This window comes from Oreochromis niloticus, linkage group LG9 (assembly GCF_001858045.2).
Source record: "Oreochromis niloticus isolate F11D_XX linkage group LG9, O_niloticus_UMD_NMBU, whole genome shotgun sequence".
NCBI lineage: Eukaryota > Metazoa > Chordata > Actinopteri > Cichliformes > Cichlidae > Oreochromis > Oreochromis niloticus.
Window position 1 is genome coordinate 8,235,625 of NC_031974.2, and position 23,695 is coordinate 8,259,319.

Here is a 23,695-nt window from a genome sequence, read left to right on the forward strand (position 1 = left end):
TTTTCATATAATAAGATTTCTTGGGGATTAATTTGTCATTAAACGTCTTTAGACTGATAGAAAAGGGAGTTTCACTGGTCCGACCCACTTATGTTCATCGTGGGCTGCATAAACTTGGGTAAAAGTTTTATAAAAAACCTGGACAGTCTGCTCAGCGAACATCCTCAGTTAAAACACTAGTGGAATGCAATAGGTCATTCAAACAACAGCAAGAAATATTTGCTCAATAATACAAAAGTTTATTTTTATATTTTTTTCACAGCCAAATTGTGCTTCACATAAACACATAATGCACAGAAAGAGATTCACAAATAAGCAAAACAAAAGACAAATAAAACCTGAGCTCCAATGATCAGTTAAAAAACAATGAAGTCAACAGCATGAATAAAATACAGGGTTACTCCACAGGTAAGAGTAAAAAAAAATGCAAAAAAAGTTTCAAAACAGGCTGAGAAAGCGCTCTGGTTTGAATAAGCCTTTAATGGTGATGGAAATACTGGAAATACTGATGCAGCAGACAGGCTTCACACCTTCCTCATTTTGGCAGTGACTAGAGAGGAAAAACAGACAAGCAGGAGCTTCAGTTTTTCTCTGTAAATACTTTGCATTTATTTCTGTGTGTGTTTCTTTTAACATGACTTACGATCTTTGACCCACTGAGCGTCTGGATCAGCACAAAGTTGTCCATATTCTGTGTTGAATCTGGAAATAAAAGACAGAAGATTATAGAGATTGTATGTGTTTGTATGTAGGACAACATGTGCTGACTTACAGTATAGCCTTCACACAGGGTGGTCTTGCAGGCAGCTCATGATATGTTTCCCCCACCACCTCAGGGCTCATATCGATTGTGGTGACTGCAGGGCAGCACGGGCGTTTCTTTCCAGGAGGAGCTGAATCTGAGAGGTAGGAGGTTAAAAACTAATTTAATAGACCTGAGAAAGTCTGATTAGAAGGAAAACCAAAGTTATGAAACTCCTTACATCACAAAACAAATGTTACCTGAAATTATCTGATAGTGAGCGAACCTTTTTTTGTGCCTCACTCTGTAAAAACTTTACACTTTGACAGAAAATGAAGGTCACTGAGAGGTAAAAAACTATACGAAAACTAATAAACCTTGTTTCTGTCGTTTAATGTCTCTGATAAAAACAGTGCATGAACACATTTTTCTGAGGTTGTGAATCAAATATTCTCAATACTTTCTCTTTATATATATTTCTATTATTTTTATAATAGAGGGTGTGTGATCATTTCCTTTGTGTTTGTTTCTTGGATCACTGAGAAAGTTTCCATAAATACATTTTAACAGAGGTCTCAGATTGTTCTGGCCGTTAATTTTTTTCCGGTAGAGCATGTCAATTTCCTTTCCAGAGGAAAATGAGAAAACACATTAAGCTAAATTTGCTAGCAATGGTTATCATATCAATAAACATGACTGTCCAGAGTCTAGGCTGTTAGAGGCTTCCCATGATGCACTCAGTGTTTCTTCTTCACTCACTTTTTTTATACTTACTATGTGTTTAAACATCATTTTCCATTTAATAACATGTTTTTATGAATCTCTGGATCTCTTTCAGAGAATGTTTGTTGTACTGTCTTCTACCCCCCAGCCCAATAGGTCCCTAAAGATGGTTGCCCCTCCCCGAACCTGGTTCTGCTGGAGCTTACTCCCTTCCCATGGTTGCTTCCTCATGGGGAGTCATTTGATTTTCTCTGTAATATTGTATCTTTACTTCACAATTTAAAGCACCTTGAGGTGACTAGTGCTGTGATTTGATATTATATGAATAAAACTGGATTATATCAAAAGTTAATATTATTTAATCATAAAAGACAGAATTAAGATGTGCAGGTAGCTGAATGTTAAACAGAATTATCTCATAGTAACATATCATGTTATACTCTCTGTCTCTGTATCACTCTTATTTCCTACAGATGATATTGTCACACTTAACCAATGAGCCAAAAGGTATGCACCCCTCGCAGAAAAAAAACCCCCATGAAAACTAAACGGCATTAAGATGTGGCTACAGAATTAGCTTGAAAGAAACCATTGCACACTGTGCAACCATAGTAAGTTTGGAGTTATGACAGTCAAAAGGGTGATGCAAATGATGCCGAGCATGCAATGCACCATGAAACATAATTGGGTAATGTCACTGGAAATAAAATATATATAGTTTAATTATTTTTAATATTAACCAATCAACCAGAATGCGACTGAGTCCTTACAGAGCACTCATACCCAATAAACCCCCAAAAGTAGCAACTGTTCCCCTTCATCACAAATAGCTAGAAGCCATTGTTGGAAAAAGTAATGCTGTGATCAGTTTTATGTATTTTATTCTTTTTGTTTTCCTTTAGAAAGTGAGAGCATAGTTACCTTCAGAGGAGTGGCAGCACACACACACCGAGAGCAGGAGGAGAGTGATGGAGAGGATCTTCAGAGACATTTTCACCGGTGGTCTGGCTCACTGATCAGGTAGAAACTATATGAGTTGATTCGTGTTTGGTTATTTATTGGTAAGTGCAGGAACATTCACAGGCACAACTGATGACGTGTTTTAACAGGTCTTTGTGAGTGCATGGTGTGACATATCAGCCCTCCGCCCCTTATCAGGGAGATCTGCGTGTTTCAAACCACCAACAGCTCTCGCAGCTTCCAGAGAAACACATACAGAAAGGTTACAGACACTTTAATATAGTGTACAAAATAACTGATACCAACAGTTTGTGTATCAATTAACATTTGTCACAAATGATGGATCTAATTCACCCGTTGATTATTGTTTTTCCATTTTGACTAACTATGACTGTTTATCTCTTGCAATTGTGCATCAGGCCTCAAGTGAAAAATATTAGTGAGTCATGATGCCTGTTAACGATCCTGATGCACATCTATTCACATTTGCATCATTTGTTAATGGTTGGCTGCTTATTTTTCATCTATAAATCCCCACAACTTAAACTTTTGTTTGTAATTTAAGCCATTAAACTCCCACTGAAAACTAGCAGCAGTGAGACGCTCTCATTATTTATTTCATTTAGGTGCATTTCTGGCAGATGATCAGGTAACTTTCACACTCTGCTCTGGAGGAAGTGTGTGACAGAAAGGTATTTGTGTCGACTGTGTTAATCTTCCATCACACACACATGTAAAGGTCAAATTCTTTTGACAGCGCTCTCATTTCTTTCATTTTGGCCTAAATTTGAGGACATGGCTTTTTTTGGGTGTACGGTTCATTTCCCGGTTGCATGATCCAATTCAGGCCAAGCATTAACTGTCAAACAGATGGCCTCAGATTTGACCGTAGACTACTTCAGTATACAGAGGAGGTCATGGTTGATTCAATAACTGGAAGGGATCCTGGTCGTGTGGCTGCAAAGCGAGCTCAAATCACCCCTCCACTGTGATTGACAGTTGAGGTGTTTGTGCTGTATTTGGTTTTCACCAAACGTGGTGTTGTGTATTATCACCAAACATCCCCACTTTGGTCTTGTTTGACCAAATGACATTCTTCCTGGAATCTTTTAGTTGCTTATACTAAAAGATTACAGCATTTTTTCAATAATGCTGTAATGTAACCGTTAATGTACTAAATTCAGTAATTATATTACAGTTACAATTATATTGATTTATATGCAGCTATCGGCATACAAAATGCTTTTTTCTTCCTGTTCACTTGCGCTACAATCACCTGAGGAGGAACATGATGGTGCAGTACAGTGATACAGCTTTTGAGGAATACAGACATGGACATTACTTTTATTTTTATCACACAAAAGCACATGAGTATGACGGAAAACAGAGAAAAACTGCATTATATTGCTAACATAACTTAGCCTCTTTGCAAGCATCTGCACAGACAGCATGCTAACACAAAGCTAGCTAAGAAGCTGAGAGCATGCTAGCCGCTGGTATTCAACAGGTAACAAAGGCAGTGATGAACAGTCAGTCGTGCAGCTCTGGGTTTTGCCTGTTCATATTCCTAGAAGGAACTTAACTTTTTGTTGTCAGCTTTGTGTTCATAAGTAAAAAAACAAACAATACTATGTGAGTCCTCATCAGGGTAGGGATTGGTGCTGGTGTGTGGAACTGTAGGCTAAGTTAGGTTTATATTGTTAACTGGTAATTAAGTGAAACTTGGTTTTATTACCTTATATATTACTGCTTCATATAAATCGTTGTGACTTTTTATTCACTGGAATAATTAGAGGTTGTTTAAAGTCACATTTGGGGTGCAGTTTCCCTGGTAGTGGTATTGCTTTCTTTCCCATTTTCTCATTTTTCTTGCAGCAAGATGAATGTTTCGTGCACATACCTGCCTTAAAAGTCACTCAACATAATCAGTCTAAATGATTGTGAAACTTGCTTTGTGCCATTCCCCTTTCTTCTTTGCTTGTTCCCACAAACTTTTATGCATTTTTTGCTTAAGTTGCATTCTTTATCTGATATGGTAATACATATTTCTGTTTATGTTACTTCCTGTTTAAACTACACTTCAAGAAATAGTCAAACCAAAGATAAGACAGCCACAAAAGCTTATTTCCTGTTTATTTAGTAGGAAATGGGTTTGTAAGAGACATGTTTCTTAATTTGATGGTCTGAGCATCTAACTCCCCAGTATGACTGCTTTCTTTCTTTCAAAAGTCTTTTTATTAGACAAAGGTTTCAATGTAATGTATACAATAACACAAAATGCTTCAGAATTTTCAAAATTTCAGTCTTGTTCCCACCCTGACCCTTAAAACAACAAATAATTGGCAGCCTGCTGCCCAGCTAAACCAAAAACACAGAGAAATAAAACAAAAAACAAAACACAAACACAAACACAAACAAAAAAACAACAACAAACAGACTCATAAAAGAAAAGAAAGAAAAAAAATAAGAAGGGGGGGGGGGTTCCTTGGACTACTCAGTAACAGTAGTTGTGGGCCTTTCAAAGGAGTCCAGAAAGGGGGTCCACAGTTTAAAAATGTAATTTTTAGAACCACAAACTGTATATCTATTTTTTCTAAATCCATACAGGACATTATATCTTTTAGCCATTGTGTGTGTGAGGAGGGAGAAGAGTCTTTCCACTTTAGCAATATAGCTTGCCTGGCCAGCAGTAATGAAAAGTTTAATGTTCTGAGTCTGGAGTTGGACAGATTCAAATTCTGGACCGCACCAAACATAGCACAGAGTGGCTCTGGTTCAATTTGATGCTGCAGGACATCAGACAGCGTATGGAAAACAGATTTCCAAAAGGTGTACCACGAAGGACAGGACCAGTACATATGAAACAATGTACCAGGAGCACCCCCACACCTTATACAGGCTGGGTCCACCCCTGGGTATATGTGTGCCAGCCTATCCCTGGACCAATGCCCCCGATGAACTATCTTAAATTGGATAAGTGTATGTCGAGCACACATTGATATATTGTGAACCTGGCCAAGGATAGAGTCCCACAGTTCATCCGTAATATGAAAGGTAAGGTCCTCGTCCCATTTAGATTTGATAGCAGCTACTGAAGAGCATTGTAAATTGGACATTAAACTGTACAAGGCTGATATTATGCCCCTTGAGGTTGGGTTGACCATTAAAAAAATCATCTACTGGATTGTATGGAGGTATCTGGGGGAATTCTGCTGTCACACTCTGCACGTAGTGTCTGGCCTGTAAGAAACGAAAAAACTGAGCTGCAGCTATGCCAAATTTGGTGGATATTTGAGAGAAACTTGCAAATTGTCCATCTTCATATAAGTCTGCAAAGGATTTTAGGCCCTTTCTATGCCAGATATGAAAAGCATTATCTGCCATTGAGGGAACAAATAGGTGGTTTGCTGCAACTGGGCTTTGAAGTGAGAAAGCCTGGAAATCCAGACTCTTCCTAAACTGAGACCAGATTCTAAGAGACTGCTGGACAACTCTATTGTTACTGAGTAGAGGCAATGCCAAAGGGAGTGATGAACCTAAAGTTGCAGGTAGAGAAATTTTCCCACTTGAATATGACTCCATGGCAACCCAAACTGGTGGTGACGGTTAGAGATGGTAGTGTCTCCAATACAACAAACACCTGATACTGGCGGCCCAATAATAGTACTGGAAATTAGGGAGGCCTAGACCTCCAACCAGCTTGGGCCTTTGAAGAATAGATTTCTTCAATTTGGGAGCTTTACCATTCCAAATAAATGAAGTGATTAGTGAGTCTAGAGATTTAAAAAAGGATTTTGGAATCAGGATAGGGAGGCATTGAAAAACATATAAGAATTTTGGAAGTAGCATCATTTTCACTGAGTTAATCCTACCTATTAAAGATAAGGATAATGGGGACCATCTGGACAGCATGTGCTTGTGTTACGGGTCCCGGGTGTGAAGACCACAATAACAAAAAGAATACAAATCTGTAAAAATAAAGGTAGAGTCTCAGAGAAAGAATCACAGGAGCACTCGTATCTTTTCCCGAACTGCGTCTCTTATTTCAGATCAACAAAGATAATTTACATTCAGTGCATTCACTTGTCAGATATGCTCAATAACTGTAAAAGGTAAACAAAAGGCATTTGGCAAATATATGTATCTATGGTTATTACATTTCTCCAGTTTACACTGTTAATTACACTATTCCTACACTCATTTACATCAACAGTGCAGATACCATACATTGCCTTAAATGTCTTATTGCTCTTTCTCACATATAGAGCAAACTCAAAATAGCTTATCCACAAATCTGATATAAGTGCATAAATCTTACTAGATTAGACAAAACACACCTGAGTGTATTACTTTGCAATGTAACCACATAAATGTACATGCATTCTTAGCTTATTCTTAACATTTCCACATTACTTGAACCATAAAGTGTATATGAGATATTTTAAACTTGAATAATCTGATGTCAGGGCCTTTACAGTTAAATTGGAGCACCACACACACATATTTGATTGTTAAATGGAGTTTACCAAGTTTAAATACATCCCGTGGGCTGGCGAACTCTCGCGGTAACTCTCGCGATAACTCGCGGTAAATCTCGCGAGACTTGGGGCTGCGCGGCTCGGCTTTACCGCCGCTGTGGTGCCGCGCTACAGTAACTTCCAACTAAACCACACTTAAGTTTACATCGGCGGTGTCAACATAACCCTCAGTAAACACTGAAGTAGAACGAGGCACAAAGCCCTCATACACTGTATTTTTAAGACGATACTGACCTGTAAAAATAAAGGTAGAGTCTCAGAGAAAGAATCACAGGAGCACTCGTATCTTTTCCCGAACTGCGTCTGAGAGGACAGGAAGTTGGTCCGCTCTAGGCAACCACGGGTGAACGACTACAGTGTCAAAAGTTCCGCTTATCATTTCTCACTTTTACTCTCCTCAATTTTTATGGACTACACGTAATGAATGTAAAATAATAATTGTCTTAATTACTGGCATATATTTTTCTTAAATATAATAAAATTACCAAAATGTGGTAGCACATTTGTGTTCACCACACGCTCCCCAACAGCAAAAGTGGCTCCTGACACTTAACTTGAATTATAAAAAAAACCCTTTAAACTAACAAAGTCTCTTTGCAGAAGTCCCTGGAATATTCCTCTTGCCCAGGTGTCCTTAACCTTCAGGCATCCTCTTTCTTGAGATTTCAGTTCGATTCAATAGCAAGGAACAACATATAGAACAGGTAAGTAAGGGCTATGGGTAAGGGGAGAGGGGTAGAGGGGCTGGGAGTAGAGAGGAGGGTAGTACAGGGAAGGACATGGCTGGACGTTGATGGTGTTCACCGCAGGATGAGCCTGATAGGCTGGTTGACCCAAGGATGGGTAGGTGAAGAATGTGGTGGGACGTCTCTGCCTGCTGGACTGCCTAAGATGAGGCGGTGGCTCTGGATGGATGTCATCCCCTGGCTCCACCCTGGGTCCCGGCTCTGGGTCAGGAACCTCTACTGGATCAGGGCTGGACTCAGTGACGTCAACTTCTTCTTGAACATGAGACATCTCCTGATCGTCACTTAGCTGAGGTAGGTCTGAGTCTCTTAACACGATTAGATCCTCTTCTGGAACCATGTCACTTTTTTTTCCAGGTTGGACACGAGCCCTTAAGACTTGTCTTAGTTCACTTGGACCGGAGCTCCGTTGCGCTCCACTTGGAACTGGTGTGACTGGAGAATGACCCTCTCGAGGATATCTGGGTACACCAAGCCAGTAGAGTGGCTCACCCTCTTCTGAGTCAGTTGTGTCAGGGTTCGGCTCTGGTGTCATTGGTCTTCCGGTGGACTTCTTGTTCCTCTTGTGTGGTCTTGTGGCCTGACTTTGGATAATGTCCACTGGCAAGTCGTTTACTTGCAACAACAAGTTCCTGTGTAAGGTGCGAACAGGACGGCCTCCCGCCTCTGGACTCACTTTGTAGACTGGGTTGTCGCCCACTTGCTCCCTCACAATGTAGACCGTTTGCTCCCAGTAGGGTCTCAGTTTGCCAGGGCCCCCCCTTTCACTCAGGTTTCGTACCAGTACTCGGTCTCCTGTCTGTAGCATTACTCCTTTGCACCTTTTGTCATAGTTTGCTTTGCCTTTGGAACTTGACTGTTGACTGTTTGCATTTGCAATGCGGTATGCTTCTGTCATCTTCCCTTTCCATCTTTCTGCATACCCATGTGGTGTCTCAGTGTTGTCTTCTGCCATGAGACCAAAGAGAAGGTCCACTGGGAGACGAGGGTGTCGACCATACAAGAGGTAGTACGGAGAGAAGCCAGTAGATTCATGCTTGGTACAGTTGTAAGCATGGATAACATGTGGTAGGTGTTCCTTCCAATTTTGTTTCTCCTTTTCTCCCAGTGTACGCAGCATCTGTAACAGGGTGCGATTCAGTCTTTCGGTAGGGTTGCATTGGGGATGGTAGGGGGATGTCCTTGAGTGACCAACGCCTGCGAGTTCTCTGAGGGACTTGAATAACTCATTCTCGAACTCGCGACCCTGGTCGTGGTGGAGCTTGGAGGGGTAGCCGAATTTGGGAATGTAGTCGTTGAAGAGGCGGTCTGCTGCGGTCTTTGTGGTCTTATTCTTGGTGGGATACGCTTGTGCGAACCTGGTAAAATGGTCCACAGCAACCAGTATATATTCGAACCCACCTTTACAAGACTCTAGGTGCAGGAAGTCAATGCAAACAAGCTCAAGAGGGGAGCTGGATGTTATGCTACCCATGGGTGCTCTCTCGTGTGTCGTTGGCTTCTTCTGCTTGATGCACTGACACTTCCTTGTGACGTACTCTTCAATTTCTCTCTTCATGAAAGGCCAATAGAACCGCTCTCGAGCCAGGTTCAAGACTTTCTCCACGCCGACATGGCCCATGTTGTTGTGGAGGTGTGTGAGCGCGACCTGTCTGTAGAGAGTAGGTAGGACCAGTTGCTTGCGTCCTGTAGTCTTTCTATAGAGAAGATCATTCTCCATGTGCAGCCGACTCCACTCTCTCAACAGTCTCTTTGTGTTAGCGTCAGCCTTGTCATCTTCCGTTGGTCTTATGTCCTTCTCTACCATGTCAATGACTTTCCCGATTGCTGGATCTGCTCTCTGTGATTGTACAAGTTGGTCATGACTGATTGACTGTAGAGGTTCTTTGACGGGTAGGCTTGGTGTGGTGAGGCTAAGGGCTGCAATCCATGCCACGTCTCCTTGCTTCGCTCTTCTGCTCCCTTCCCAAACTGCACATACGGCTTCCTCCGACAGTTCCTCTGAGCACTCGTCCATGAACCTCTCAATGTCAAGTGGGCAACGTGACAGCACATCTGCATCAATGTTTACTTTCCCTGGCCGGTATTTGATGTCGAAGTGGAAATCTGCCAATTGTCCGACCCAACGGTGTCCGACTGCGTTGAGCTTTGCTGTGCTGAGGACATATGTCAAGGGATTGTTATCTGTAAAAATGGTGAAATGTGGAGCATAGTAGAGGTAATCCTTAAACTTGTCACAAACTGCCCACTTGAGGGCGAGAAACTCTAGTTTTCCGCTGTGCAAGTGGTAGTTTTGTTCAGCAGGTGTGAGCGTGCGAGACCCGTACCCAATCACTCTCATCTTGTCTTGTTGGTTCTGATATAAGACAGCACCAAGCCCTCTCTGGGATGCGTCCGTGTGCAATGTAAAAGGGCGGGTGAAGTCAGGGTATGCTAACACTGGTGGCTGAGTGAGCATGTCGATCAAGCGCTCGAGGATTTCTTGGTGTTCTTTGTTCCACTGTATCAGGGCTCGAGAGGGCCGCTGAGTGTGTTTTGCTCTGCCTCTGGTTGGCTTTGGTGGCAGTGTATTGGACGGGACTTGGAGCAAGTCATACAACGGTTTGGCTATGCGTGAGAAGTCCTGCACATACGTCCGATAATAGCTTAGGAATCCCAAAAGCTGCCTGACTTCTCCAACGGTCTGTGGCCTTTTGTGTTTGAGTGCCTGTACTGCCTCGGTATCTTTGGGGTCCACCTTTACTCCATCTGCAGATACCAATCGGCCGACATAGCGAACCTCTTTACGAAACAGCTCACACTTCTCGGGTTTTAGCTTTACACCATGCCGTTGTAGGGCTTGGAGGACTTTCTGTAGCACTTGGACATGTTCGTCGAACGACTTGGAAAAACAAAGCACGTCGTCAAGGTAAGGGATACAGCACTCGTCTCGGAGGGTGTCAAGCATTTCTTCCATGCTCCGTTGGAAGGCTGCTGGGGCATTCGACAGTCCAAAAGGTATCCTCACCCATTCGTAGAGGCCCCACGGGGTAGTGAATGCCGTCAGGTACCTTGAGCCTTCTGCAATGAAACCTTGATGATAAGCTTTACCCTGATCCAGGATCGAAAACCAGCTGTAACCACCTAGCGAGTCTGTGAGATCCTGGATCCGGGGAAGTGGGTGTCTGTCTGGCACAGTCTTGTTGTTTAAGAGGCGATAATCGATGCACAAACGTAAAGACCCGTCCTTCTTTCTTACGCAAATGACTGGAGCAGCATACGGCGACTGTGACTTCACTACCCATCCCTTGACAATCAGCTCTTGAATATACTCCTTCACTTCCCTGTAGAGGGGTTTAGGGATAGAAGCATAGGCCCTCTGGACTGGTGTATCATCTTTGAGCCTGATTTCCATTTGTAGTGAAGGGATACAGCCTATGTCTGTGCTGCTACGAGAGAACGCCTCACACTCTTCCCTTAGCACCTTTTCAACTGACTTCTGTTGGTCCGGACTCAGGTGGCTAAGATCAACTGGTGGCAGCCATGACTCAGTGGACAGTTCAGAAACAGAGGTGGCTGCGCTTACCTCAGCTGTGGTGGTGGGGCTCTGTGTGGGTTGAGTCAGCTCTGATGTGTTTGTGGGTCGGTCTGTCTCAATAACTTTAGCGACATGTTGAATAGTACCCAGGGCTGTTCTCTTCGGTAGAATTATTTCATGTTTGGAGTGGTTAGAGATGGGAACCTTAACAAATGGCCTTTGAGGGTTGTTGATCTCAAGGAGCCCTTCCCCAACACTCAGGTGTCTCAAGGCAATGTTCTCGTCGGGTTCGTACAGCACCAGGGGGTCACAAATGTCAAAACTTTGGGGTACTCTGCACCACACTTGGACTGCTTTTCCAGCAGGAATGGTCACATTGCTCTTCCCAATTCTCACTGCGGCTGGATCACATCCTGCTTTTTGTGGTGCTTGCATGAAGTTTACCATAGCCATCACTTGCTCTTCATCTGTACCAAAAGCTTTGCGTAGGAGACTATACAATAAAGCACTAGCCTCTCGGTCTGACTCTTGTGCTTGGATAATGGCGCCAAGCACATTCGCTCCCAGGAGGGCTGAGGGAGTGACAGCTTGCTGACAAGGAAAGGGGCTTGCACAGTAAGATTGGGATCTTCGTGACCAGCGAGAGTGACTGTAAGTTCGACCCACCCCTCATAAGGAACTGCTTGTCCGTTAACCGCATAAACTTCAAGTCCATCATTTAACAGCTCTTGGAGGGGTCGTACCTGATAGTTAGGAATAAACCGCTGAACCCATTGTCTGTCCACTAAACTCACTTGTGAGCCAGAATCAAATAACACTGTCACTGGATAGCCACCAATCAAACACTTGAGAAGGCTTTTCTTTCCAACTAGGGGGACTTTACAGCTGTTTGGTGTTGAACTTTGGCAAGAGGTTATCTGTTGCTTTCTCTGGTCTCGCTTTGGCTGCTTTCTTTTTAGCTTACTGCGACGTCTTGCACACTCAGTAGTGAGCTGTGCAGAGGAGGACCTTACTGGCTGGGACTGTGACTCTGCGCCGGCCTCTGGCTGTCCCTCGGCAGAGACCGATTCCAGTTTCCCTGAGTTTTGGTCCGCTTTAAGCATCCCACTGCTCGGTGTCCTGACTCGCAGCATACAAAGCAATGACTACAGTCCTGCAAGTTCTGTTCAGTACACTTTGGACAAAGGAACGCTTTCTTTTGAGGAGGTCTGTTGGGGTTGGCTGGGGTTTGGAAAAGCGGGTTGGAGGGTGGTTGTGGGGACAGCTGGCAAGGCTTTGCCTCCTGCTGTTTAATTAGGCTGGCGACCATGTTAGTTAGAGTCTCTACTTGGGCGGCAAGTTGTTTGATTGTTGGTGAGGACTGTTCTTTGGCTACCTTGTCGTTTGCTTCGATCCCAGCACTTTGGGCTTGTGCACTCTTTTGGCGGGTGACTTGGCCCAACCTTCGCTTGTGTTCATTTTCATCACTGATAATCTTTGTGACCTCACTAAGAATCTCTTCGTCAGTGACATTGTTGTTTGAGGTGAGGGGCCTTAGTCTTTGTCGCAAGTCTGCGTACTTAGTTCCCAGGCCTTGATAGATTGTGTGAAGGAAAACTTCCTGGACGGTTCTCGGGTCATAGGAGATCTCTGTGTTTGCCTGCTTTGACTGAAAAATAAGCTTCTGTTTAAGTCCAATCATGCGATACAGAAACTGCTGGGGCGTCTCTTGTTCACTTTGTCTAGCACACATTAACTCCTGGAGCATTTCAGTTGTCGCTTTTTCTCCGAGATGAGACCTCAGAAAGCCCTGAAGTTCATGGAGAGACAGGTCATCTTTGAGCATTAACATGTCCCGGAAGGTGCCAGGCTTCACAGTTCTCAACACACCTCGAACAATTTCAGCCTCCACAAATCCTTCTTTAACTCCTTCATTAATCTGCTTGGTGAGACTGTTGTAGCTGATTTCAGAACTGTTGTCTCCAATCTGTCCTCCAAACACTTTGAATTCTCTGCGAGGCAAGTAGGAAAGGTCTCTTACAGTGACTGGCTGCTTAGGGCTAACCTGTATGATTGGTTGTGGCTGCGAACTGCTCTGCTGGCTTGCTACAGCAGGTGACAGGGCCCTTACAGTTCCACATAGCCTTAGCCTCTCACCCAGTGTCTCATACGCTTTCCTCAACTCCTCTAACTGTTGTGTTTCTGTGTTTGCATAGGGGTTTGGTGATATATCTGGTGGATCTTCCGGCGGTTGTGGGTCTAGCAAGGTATTGGATGGTTGTGGACTGGGCATAGCATGTACTTCATTCTCACCAGCTGTTTGCACGGCAGGATTACCTCCCTGGATGACTAGATTAATCAAATCATTCAGCGTCAACAAATGACTCATGCCCTCATCTTCGAGTTGCAGTAGTGTATTTGACTGTATGTAGGAGGTGATATAGTCCATACAACCTTCTTTATCATCCTGACTGAGCTGTGTAGTGTCTTTGTTTTCTGATGCGAGGCTCTTAGCGAGTTCGAAGAGGTCTTGGCCTTGGAGTGAAAACAAGCGTCTCCTGATATTCCAGGCGAGTTCCTTTCGCTCAGTCGACATGTTGTATGTATTTCTGATTATCCTTCAGCTCGATAGTGACTAGGATGCTTTACACTCCCCTCACTGCAGTACGGTTCCACGTCGAGGCAAAGGTCCCCTTTTCGCCTCACTATCTGGACACCTACTCGCTGGCTTGGCTGGAGAAGCGGCCTTGTCACGCTCGTGTCGTGGTTCTGGTATCACTGGATCTGCCCTCGACGACTGTAGAGGAGAGATCCCGGACGAGCCCCCACAGTTTGTTACGGGTCCCGGGTGTGAAGACCACAATAACAAAAAGAATACAAATCTGTAAAAATAAAGGTAGAGTCTCAGAGAAAGAATCACAGGAGCACTCGTATCTTTTCCCGAACTGCGTCTCTTATTTCAGATCAACAAAGATAATTTACATTCAGTGCATTCACTTGTCAGATATGCTCAATAACTGTAAAAGGTAAACAAAAGGCATTTGGCAAATATATGTATCTATGGTTATTACATTTCTCCAGTTTACACTGTTAATTACACTATTCCTACACTCATTTACATCAACAGTGCAGATACCATACATTGCCTTAAATGTCTTATTGCTCTTTCTCACATATAGAGCAAACTCAAAATAGCTTATCCACAAATCTGATATAAGTGCATAAATCTTACTAGATTAGACAAAACACACCTGAGTGTATTACTTTGCAATGTAACCACATAAATGTACATGCATTCTTAGCTTATTCTTAACATTTCCACATTACTTGAACCATAAAGTGTATATGAGATATTTTAAACTTGAATAATCTGATGTCAGGGCCTTTACAGTTAAATTGGAGCACCACACACACATATTTGATTGTTAAATGGAGTTTACCAAGTTTAAATACATCCCGTGGGCTGGCGAACTCTCGCGGTAACTCTCGCGATAACTCGCGGTAAATCTCGCGAGACTTGGGGCTGCGCGGCTCGGCTTTACCCGCTGTGGTGCCGCGCTACAGTAACTTCCAACTAAACCACACTTAAGTTTACATCGGCGGTGTCAACATAACCCTCAGTAAACACTGAAGTAGAACGAGGCACAAAGCCCTCATACACTGTATTTTTAAGACGATACTGACCTGTAAAAATAAAGGTAGAGTCTCAGAGAAAGAATCACAGGAGCACTCGTATCTTTTCCCGAACTGCGTCTGAGAGGACAGGAAGTTGGTCCGCTCTAGGCAACCACGGGTGAACGACTACAGTGTCAAAAGTTCCGCTTATCATTTCTCACTTTTACTCTCCTCAATTTTTATGGACTACACGTAATGAATGTAAAATAATAATTGTCTTAATTACTGGCATATATTTTTCTTAAATATAATAAAATTACCAAAATGTGGTAGCACATTTGTGTTCACCACACTTGCACTGTTCCAGCAGGGGGAGGAGATTCTTCTTAAACAAACAATTAAATTGCTTTGTGACACATATCCCAAGGTAATCAAAGTGATCTGTGACTATTTTAAAGGGAACATTTACCAAATCCAGAGTTTGAGCCCTCTCATTGATCAAAAACAGTTCACTCTTATTCATATTAATTTTGTATTCAGAGAGCTGACTAAAACCATTCAGTATATTAAGTACAGCGGGTAAGGAGGTAAACGGGTTGGAAAGAAATAGAAGAAGGTCATCGGCATACAGTGAAACTCTATGCTCAATCCCCCCCCTCCATATGCCTTTTATGTCCCCACTACCACGGACTGCAATTGCTAATGGCTCAATTGCAAGGGCAAAAAGCAAAGGGCTTAAAGGGCAGCCCTGTCTCGTTCCGCGGTGGAGCCTAAAATGGTCAGAGTAGTGACAGTTAGTTAGCACTGAAGCCGTGGAGCTTGCGTAAAGAAGTTTGATCCATGAACAAAATAAGGGGCCCATTCCAAACCTTTCTAAAGTAAAAAACAAATATTCCCACTCCACCCTATCAAATGCCTTTTCCACGTCCATAGCAATAAGGCATTCAGGCACAACATGGCTGGGGGCATAGATAATATTAAAAAGTCGCCGTATGTTAAAGAAGGGGTGCCGATTTTTTATAAAGCCAGTTTGGTCGGGAGAGATTATAGCAAGAAGAATTTTTTCCAGCCTGTGCGCCAATAGCTTAGACAGAATTTTAACATCCGTGTTTAACAGAGATATAGGCCTATAAGAAGCACAGTCAGTCGGGTGTACGACTGCTAAATGACAGATTAATTTTAATATCTCTATAAGTATATTTGTGATTAATACAAACATTTACTTAAGTACTCTCAAGTGAAAGTAATTTGTTGCTCTATTTCTTACATTATTTTTACTCTAAAATGTCCTGAAACGCATATCATATAATTAGCATTTAACTTATAAACCTAAGGCTACAGTCCCACATACCAGCACAAATTGATATCTTAATAAAGACACACATATTTAGTTTTCTGAGGTTTCCTGTCAAACAGGAGTTCAAATGGAGAAAATCCCATGAAAGCCAGGGACACCTCCTGCACTGCAAACAAAAGAGGTACAGCCAGTGACCCCAGTGGCATCGATTGTCTTGAATTAATGTATGAATCATTGACTTCAAGGTCTTTTTCAGCTCCACTAGCCCATCAATCTCATCATAGTATACACTAGTACCATTAGATTTAATGTACCTCCTTTAGTGGTCAGATGAATGGTCAGTCAGTATCTCTACATGTTAGTTTGTTCAGGGTATTGTGTATGATCCACTAAAACAAAACAATAGCCCTATAAATGCCAGTGAAAAGGCCCAATGAGGTTCATGCCAATACACTCAAACAGGACCTCCATTAATGGTACACAAAGGCCCTTTGGAATGGCCATTTGGTTTACTAACTGGTATCCAGGCTGGATGCACAGCTCTGACACCCATCTCCCGGAATGCCTGGCCAATACAATTGACCTATAACTTTATCCAGAGTTTTCTCATATCCTCTGTGACCAGTTATCAGGTTATAATGAGTTGCATGGAAGATTAATTCCCAGTGGGTTTTAGGCTCCAAAAACTGTGTGTTTCTCTGCAGTGGGAGTGTAACGCCTCACTCTGTATAATCTATCCTTCATTACAAAATGGGAGTATGGCTATGCTGCATTAGGGCTGGTGCTACTTGGACAACCTGGCATTACTGGTGAACACAGCATAAAAACCACCCTAACTATTGTGAGCATATCCCCAAGCATTGTCCCACCAGTTTATTAAACCCACACCAGTCCATCTCAGGACCTCTATGGGGCAAACTTAACTCAAATAAAAATGCATAATACTGGATTATTGAGCTCAACTGAAAACACCAAGGGAATCCAATTCTGGGAATGTATCAGGAGATATTGTGTGAGTCTGGTGTGGATTCAAACAAGCAGCAAGAACAAATTGGTGTTATAATACAAAGGTTTATTTTTATGTTTTTTTTTCCAAAGCCAAAATGTGCTTTGTGTAAACACAATTCATATATGATCAAGAAAAAAGACACAAAGCCAGATTATCCAATTATTGCCTTTAAAGATGGTGGAAATACTGATGTAGCAGACAGATAGCAATGCTTCAACACAGGCTTTGTGCTTCACTGCTTCACCTTTGTCATTCTGGCAATGACTGGAGAGGAAAGACAGAGAAAGGAGAGCTTCAGATTTTCTCTGCAAATACTTTTCATGTGTTTCTGTGTCTCTATTTGCATAACTTACGATCCTTGACCCACTGAGCGTTTGGATCAGCACAAAGCGGTCCTTTTTTTGTGTTGAAACTGGAAATAAAAGACAGAAGGTTATACAGATTGTATGTGTTTATGTTTGTCTGGAAGACAACATGTTTTGACTTACAGTATAGCCTTCACACAGTGATCTGATGCAGCCTGCTCACGATACGTTTCCCCCACCACCTCAGCGCTCCAATCGGGTTTGGTGACGGCAGTGCAGCATGGTCGCTTTACTGAAGGATGACGATGAGCTGAGAGGAAGAAGGTTAAAAATTGAGAAAAGTCTTTATGAAAATCAAAGTGAATGCCAATGTGACCATTAAACAAATATTAGTCATGTAAGTTAATGGGCCTTTTTTGTTCCCAACTCTGTAAGTGTTGGACAGTGTTGGGAAGGTTACTTTCAAAATGTAATGTTCCACTACAGATTACAGAATACATGCCCCAAAATGTATTTTGAAGCATATTCCGTTACATTACTCAATGAGAGTAACATATTCTGAATGCTTTGGATTACTTAATATATTATCATGCTTTTTACAACTACATGAATGTACTATTGCTGTGTGTAGGGTGTAGGGTGGACATTAGGTAAGGCTGCACTTTTTGCAGCAATCTCGTATAGAAAACTATTCTGCGCGTATATAAAACAGGTCCGCGGGTCCGAGCCGAAAAGTAAAGGGACCTCTGGCTAATACGTCGAGTTCCGTGTCGGGCTGGTAGCCAAAAACTAGCTTTACTTTGTTCTCTGGGTCAACTTTGCTTGTGAGACACAGAGAGAGGCGTTGAAAGGCTGCTCCAATGGAACTTGTTGTTTTGGAGGAAAACACAAAGACAGTGTACAGTCGAGTCTTAATAGCTTACTTACAACTGGGCTCGTCAGGCACTCTTTTTGGCTGCAGTGGTTATTATTATATTTACATGCTTCCATCTCCTGTTTCTGGTCGTTACCCACTTGTGCTTTTCGACTCTCCTTTTTTCCCCTCCCTCACAGACACATAACAGGTATGGCAGTCCATTCTCCCTGCAGCACGGATCTTTAGGGCTATGCCTGTAACACTCTGCCTATTGCCTTCATATTAAATAATTTTTTGAAAAATTATTTTAAAAAATATTTCTTCACGTCATTATGCAGGCCGCAAGTAGGGGTGACATGGGCCGTGAGATTGTAATGTATTCCATTACTCCCCAACACTGGTAACAGTTTTACACTTTGAAAACAAATAAGAACGTTTTAGTTTTAGTTTTAAAAATACATTAACAATTGTACCTCAAACTAATTTAAATCAATCAGATTTCACTTACAGATATGAAGGGACAATATTTTCAACATTGTCTATAAACACAAAAAGTGGGCCAACAGAGTCTCTGTAGAAGAAAATTTCATCACTTGGAGTTCATCCAAGGATTCTTTTGGGTAGTTTTTGGGCAGTTATGTGACTGATTTTATTCATTAAATGTTAATTTTAATGGTCGGTGGGATCAAAAGAAAGAAAAGAAAATCAATAATTTCTGATAAAGACTTTGGATCAAAATTAGGTTTTAAACATCTCCTGGAGCATCTTTGTTATTGCAGAGCTCTCCCATAGCTTTCAAAGACAGGCTGAGTGCCATGTTTCTGTCTACTAATGTGTTTGAAAAACAGTGCATAAGTCAAATTTTCTGAGGTTTTGAATCACATATTCTCAATATTCTGGTAATTACTTTTATAACTGAGGCTATGTCACTGTTCACTCAGAAACAGCATCAACATCTGGCTACAGAGTGAATCAGCTTGAAAGAAACCACTGCACACTGTGCCACCATGTTGGCAGTTATGACAGTCAAAAGGACGATGCAAATGATGCCGAGCATGCAACGCACCATGAAACATAATTGGGTAATGTCACTGGAAATAAAATATGTATAGTTTAAATATCATGATGATTAACCAACAAGAATGTGACTGATATAGAGATTAATGGTAAAAGAAACTATGTGAGTCCTTACAGAGCAGTCATTTCCAATAAAACCAAAGAAAGCTAGGAGCCATTTTTGGTACTAGTAATTGCTGTAATCAGTTTTATGTACTTTCTGTGCGATCTACTGTACAATATAAAGCGCCTTGAGGGGACTTTTGTTGTGATTTGGCGCTATATAAATAAAATTGAATTGAATTGAATTTCTCTCTTCTTTTCCTTTAGAAAACTAAGAGCACAGTTACCTTCAGAGGAGTGGCAGCACACACACATTGAGAGCAGGAGGAGCGTGATGGAGAGGATCTTCAGAGACATTTTGACCGGTGGTTCGATTCGCTGATCAGGCTGCAACAAAAAGTTCATCAGTGCTTGGATATTTATTGGTAAGTGTAGGAAGATTCGCAGGAAGAAGAAGTGACTGCGGGTTATTTTAATACGTGTTTATCTGTGTGTGTGGCTGTATCATAATCACACCTCCTCCTCTTAATAGAGATACTTTAATATTTCAAACCGCCAACAGCTCACTGAAAAGTTTCCGAGAAATAGCCTCACATTAGGACATGCACAGACACGTCTTATGGTGTACAGCCTGATTGAGGCCAACAGTGTGTGCACCCATTCATCTGAGTAGAATCCTTTTTTCTCCTCCTGTCCCCGATGTGGTGTATTTTCATTGGTTTTCTTAAAACTTGCTACCTATTCTGACCTGTCTTCCCTATGTGATGTTTGTGTAATATATGTATGGTCAGAAGCGGTCCATTTTCACTGCAGGCAACTGCAAGTGACAAATAAAGGCTTCATTCATTTTTGTTCTTCTATCTTGACTGACAGTGACTGTTCATCTCTTGCAGTTACACAGACGACTAAACAAAACCACACAGTCATTCTTGTCAGTCACTGCAAGTGAAAATAAAAGTACTCATGATGCTCCCTTAGTGATCCTGATGCATGATTAACTGACTTTTTGGCTGCTTATTTTTCATCTCTAAATCTCCACAACTTAAATTTTTGCTTGAAAATTAAGCCGTTAAATGTAGTTGTCTAAGGTTTCTTGTTTGCATCAAGCTGTTTTACCACTGAAAACTAGGAAGAACTCACTTTTAAAATTAAACAGTAAAACCTCATCACTGTTTCATTTAGTTGTACTTCTGGCAGATGATCAGATAACTTTCACACTCTGCTCTGGAGGAAATGTGTCATACAAATGTAATTGTGTTGACTGTGTTAATCATACAATACACACATGCAATGATCAGAAATTTGTGACACAGACTAAATACCCACAGAAAAAATGGTCTGGGTAAGCACTGCTAATTTCCCCCCTTCATAGCTCCATTGGCCGCCCCTTTTGCTTTTATTTAGGTTCACATTTTGGGGCATGGGGTGCTTGAGATCATTTTCCTGTTGTATAACCGAATTTTAGCTGTCAGAAAGATGGCCTCACATTTGATTCTAGTCAACTCTATCTGATTCAATGACTGCAAGGTGCCCAGATACTGTGACTGCAAGACAAGCTCATGTCATCACCTCACCATGCTGGACAGTTAGTATGAGGTGCAAGGCATCTTTGAGGTCTCCTCACCACACCACTGTCTTCAACAGCAGTATGTTACTAACAACACTTTGGTTGTTTGCAACCATCTGCACAGACAGCAAACTAACGACAATCTAGTCAAGAAGCGAGTGTTATGTTAAAGCTGAGTAAATGCTAACCCCAGCCCAGCAGCAGCCTGAACTTCACCAGGTAACAAAAGCAGTGATGAGCAGCCAGGCAGCAGCCTCCGCTCTACATATTCATCTTTCACTGCTTCTACCATTGTGGCACTGTCACTTTAAAGTCTCTCAGTGCTGGTTTTCATCTTCATGTTGTCATCTTTGTGTTCATTAGTAAAAGCTAAAAGTTTATATGTTTGTATTAATAAGGTGAGGATTTTTTTCACTGTGTGAGTCTGTAGCCTAAGGTTTTTATTGTTTTTTGGTAATTATGAGACAGTGCATTTCAGGTAACAGATAAAGTGTATTGAGAAAGTAATGTAATGAGTAGTGTAACAAATTACTTTCTCAGAACAGTAATTAATTTACATACCGCATTAAGAAAAGTAAAACATTGCTTTCACTATGACCTCAACACTAGAAACAAGCGTAAAGGACACAACGTTGGTCTGCAGTGGAGTAATGTGTTGTTTGCGAACAAACTACTTCCTTGTGCCGTCAGGGAGACCAAATCTTCAGCCAGTTCTGCTGAGAATCCATGCAGGCAGGGACTTAAATGTAGTTTGATGGGCGCACCACGTGGTCAGTCACATGCAAAGACAGACTAGAATCATACTATAACGTCAAAGAAGGAAGGGGGGGATGATGCTCCGAAGAAAGCGAGTGTTGTGGTACAGGCATGTTGATAAAAAGTGAATAAATAAGGGATAAGGGTGCAGCGTCTGATTTAAATGATTCATGAGACTGCAAAGCTGATTCCAGAACTGTAAATGAGCAGCTAGCTAAAAAAAATCCCCACTTTCATTTTACCCATTTTCCATTGGAGAGGACAAAAGACTTTTATCCAGGCCTTAAATCCTCCACATGCATAAAAGGCTGTAACTCTTCACTGTAGATAATCTCCCCATGTGGCCCACAGCTCAGTGAGAGGAAGGCTCAGTGTGCCTGTCTACATAATCTTAATAAATGTAAAACTTGTTTTATCTCATTCCTCCTCCGTGAATACTTTATTTGGTTACTCCTGTTTAATTTTTCTGCACTTTTCGTTAAGTTTGCTTCCTTGATTTGACACGGTAGTACGAAGGTACATTTATCTTACTTTCTGTCTTAACCAAACTTAGAAAGCTTCTAGGTAAAGCAAAGATAAGATACCAGCAATAGTTTCTTTTCTGTTTTTTTTACTATTTGAGTGTAGGAAGTGGTTTTTTGTGAAATATCTTTCTGAATTTGATGGTGTGATGGGGTGACTGCTTAATGAATGAGTGGTTGGAAAGTTTCTTTCGGCACATTTTGTATGATTACAAATTTCCCTGCTGTGGGATCAATAAACTCTTATCTTATATCTCATATCTCATAATATATAAATGAAACCAATAATAATGGTTAAAAATATCAAGCAGGTTTATACTTGTTGAAATATAATATTTGGAACATCAAAACTACGTACACACTGTGGTGTTTAATCATCTGAAGAACACAAATATAATTCAAATATATTGAGATATTTACAGCAAGTTCAATCTAATTTTTCAACACTGAAGACTTGCTGAAGGTAATGACAGAGAATCTGGAATATTTATTTCTGTCTGCCTACGGTTAATCATCACAGTATGACACTAGCTCTTCATTCAGCAGCATATTCCCACATGTGAACTGGCTCTATGAGCACCAGTGTAGTGATGTGTCACTTTGTTGCTTCTGTTTCTTAATAAATGATAATATGAGTTTGCAGAATCAACATTTTTCCTCTGTATCATAAATCATGTGGTTCTCAAAATAGGAAGATGTAACTCAGATATGACACCATTGGTTAGATCTTTGTCAGTCTTTAATGATCACGCTTCCTTTCCAAATATGTTGCATGAGTCTAAAAACATTCAGAGCAATCGGTTAGTGGTTTGTGGTTATCAAAATGGGTACATGCACAAAACGAGAATAAAAAAACTATTTGAAATGACTAAAGATACCACAAACACATAAAAAATAAAGAAATTCAAAACCTACAAATATGTAGAAAGACAGCAAAGAAATACAAAATGACTTCACAGACAAACCTGCTAAGAGGTGCAAAGCTACGACAGACAGAAAACAACCATGGACATAATCGAAAAAGACAAAGAACACGCAAAATGTTGTGATTTGGTTTGGAAATGTGTAAATAAAAATAGCCCAAACCTTTTTAATACACGCTAAAATTGTTCCACATCATACTCTGAGAGCCAGAGCAGAGCTGTGCAGAGATGATTATGGGGCAGGTGCTCAAAGTTAAAATGGGGCACATGAAACCAGGCTGGATAACAACAACCCACATTCATCACAAATGTAATACTGAATCACATCGTGCGATATCACCATCATCAGACAGGGACAAGGCAAAGTAAACCTAGCCTATGCTTTACCTGATGGGGTACAATGTTGCTGGTGAGGGGTTGCTGCTGCTGCTGATAGTGCTGAAGGATCATTTTAGCGAAATATAAGTCCTCCAGAAAGGCAGAGAAAACCCCTGTAATTTACTTTAAACTGAAATATGTTCC

General features: G+C 41.5%; 1 protein-coding gene and 1 long non-coding RNA gene across 5 annotated transcripts in view; one reads left to right on the plus strand and one right to left on the minus strand.

Moving 5' to 3' along the window:
• Positions 1-216: 216 nt before the first annotated feature.
• The window catches only part of LOC100691327 (C-C motif chemokine 4), a 42,430-nt gene continuing 18,951 nt past the window's right edge, over positions 217-23,695 (minus strand). Inside the window, exons 1-4 of one of the 4 annotated variants that reach the window (XM_013267483.3) lie at positions 2,387-2,571; positions 773-899; positions 644-702; positions 217-550 (exon numbers count right to left, since the gene is read on the minus strand). In XM_013267483.3, coding sequence (XP_013122937.2) covers positions 525-550; positions 644-702; positions 773-899; positions 2,387-2,456 — 282 coding nt within the window. In that variant the 5' untranslated portion in view covers positions 2,457-2,571 and the 3' untranslated portion in view covers positions 217-524. Of the gene's footprint in view, positions 551-643; positions 703-772; positions 900-2,386; positions 2,572-17,168; positions 17,391-17,479; positions 17,539-17,614; positions 17,742-19,693; positions 20,398-23,695 lie in introns of those variants that run through there. The other 3 variants (XM_013267481.3, XM_019362244.2, XM_013267482.3) reach the window with 3 other exon arrangements.
• On the plus strand, positions 18,603-20,252 carry LOC102081916 (uncharacterized). Its single transcript, XR_268360.3, has 2 exons — positions 18,603-19,369; positions 19,674-20,252. It is a non-coding gene; the product is annotated as an uncharacterized LOC102081916 (long non-coding RNA).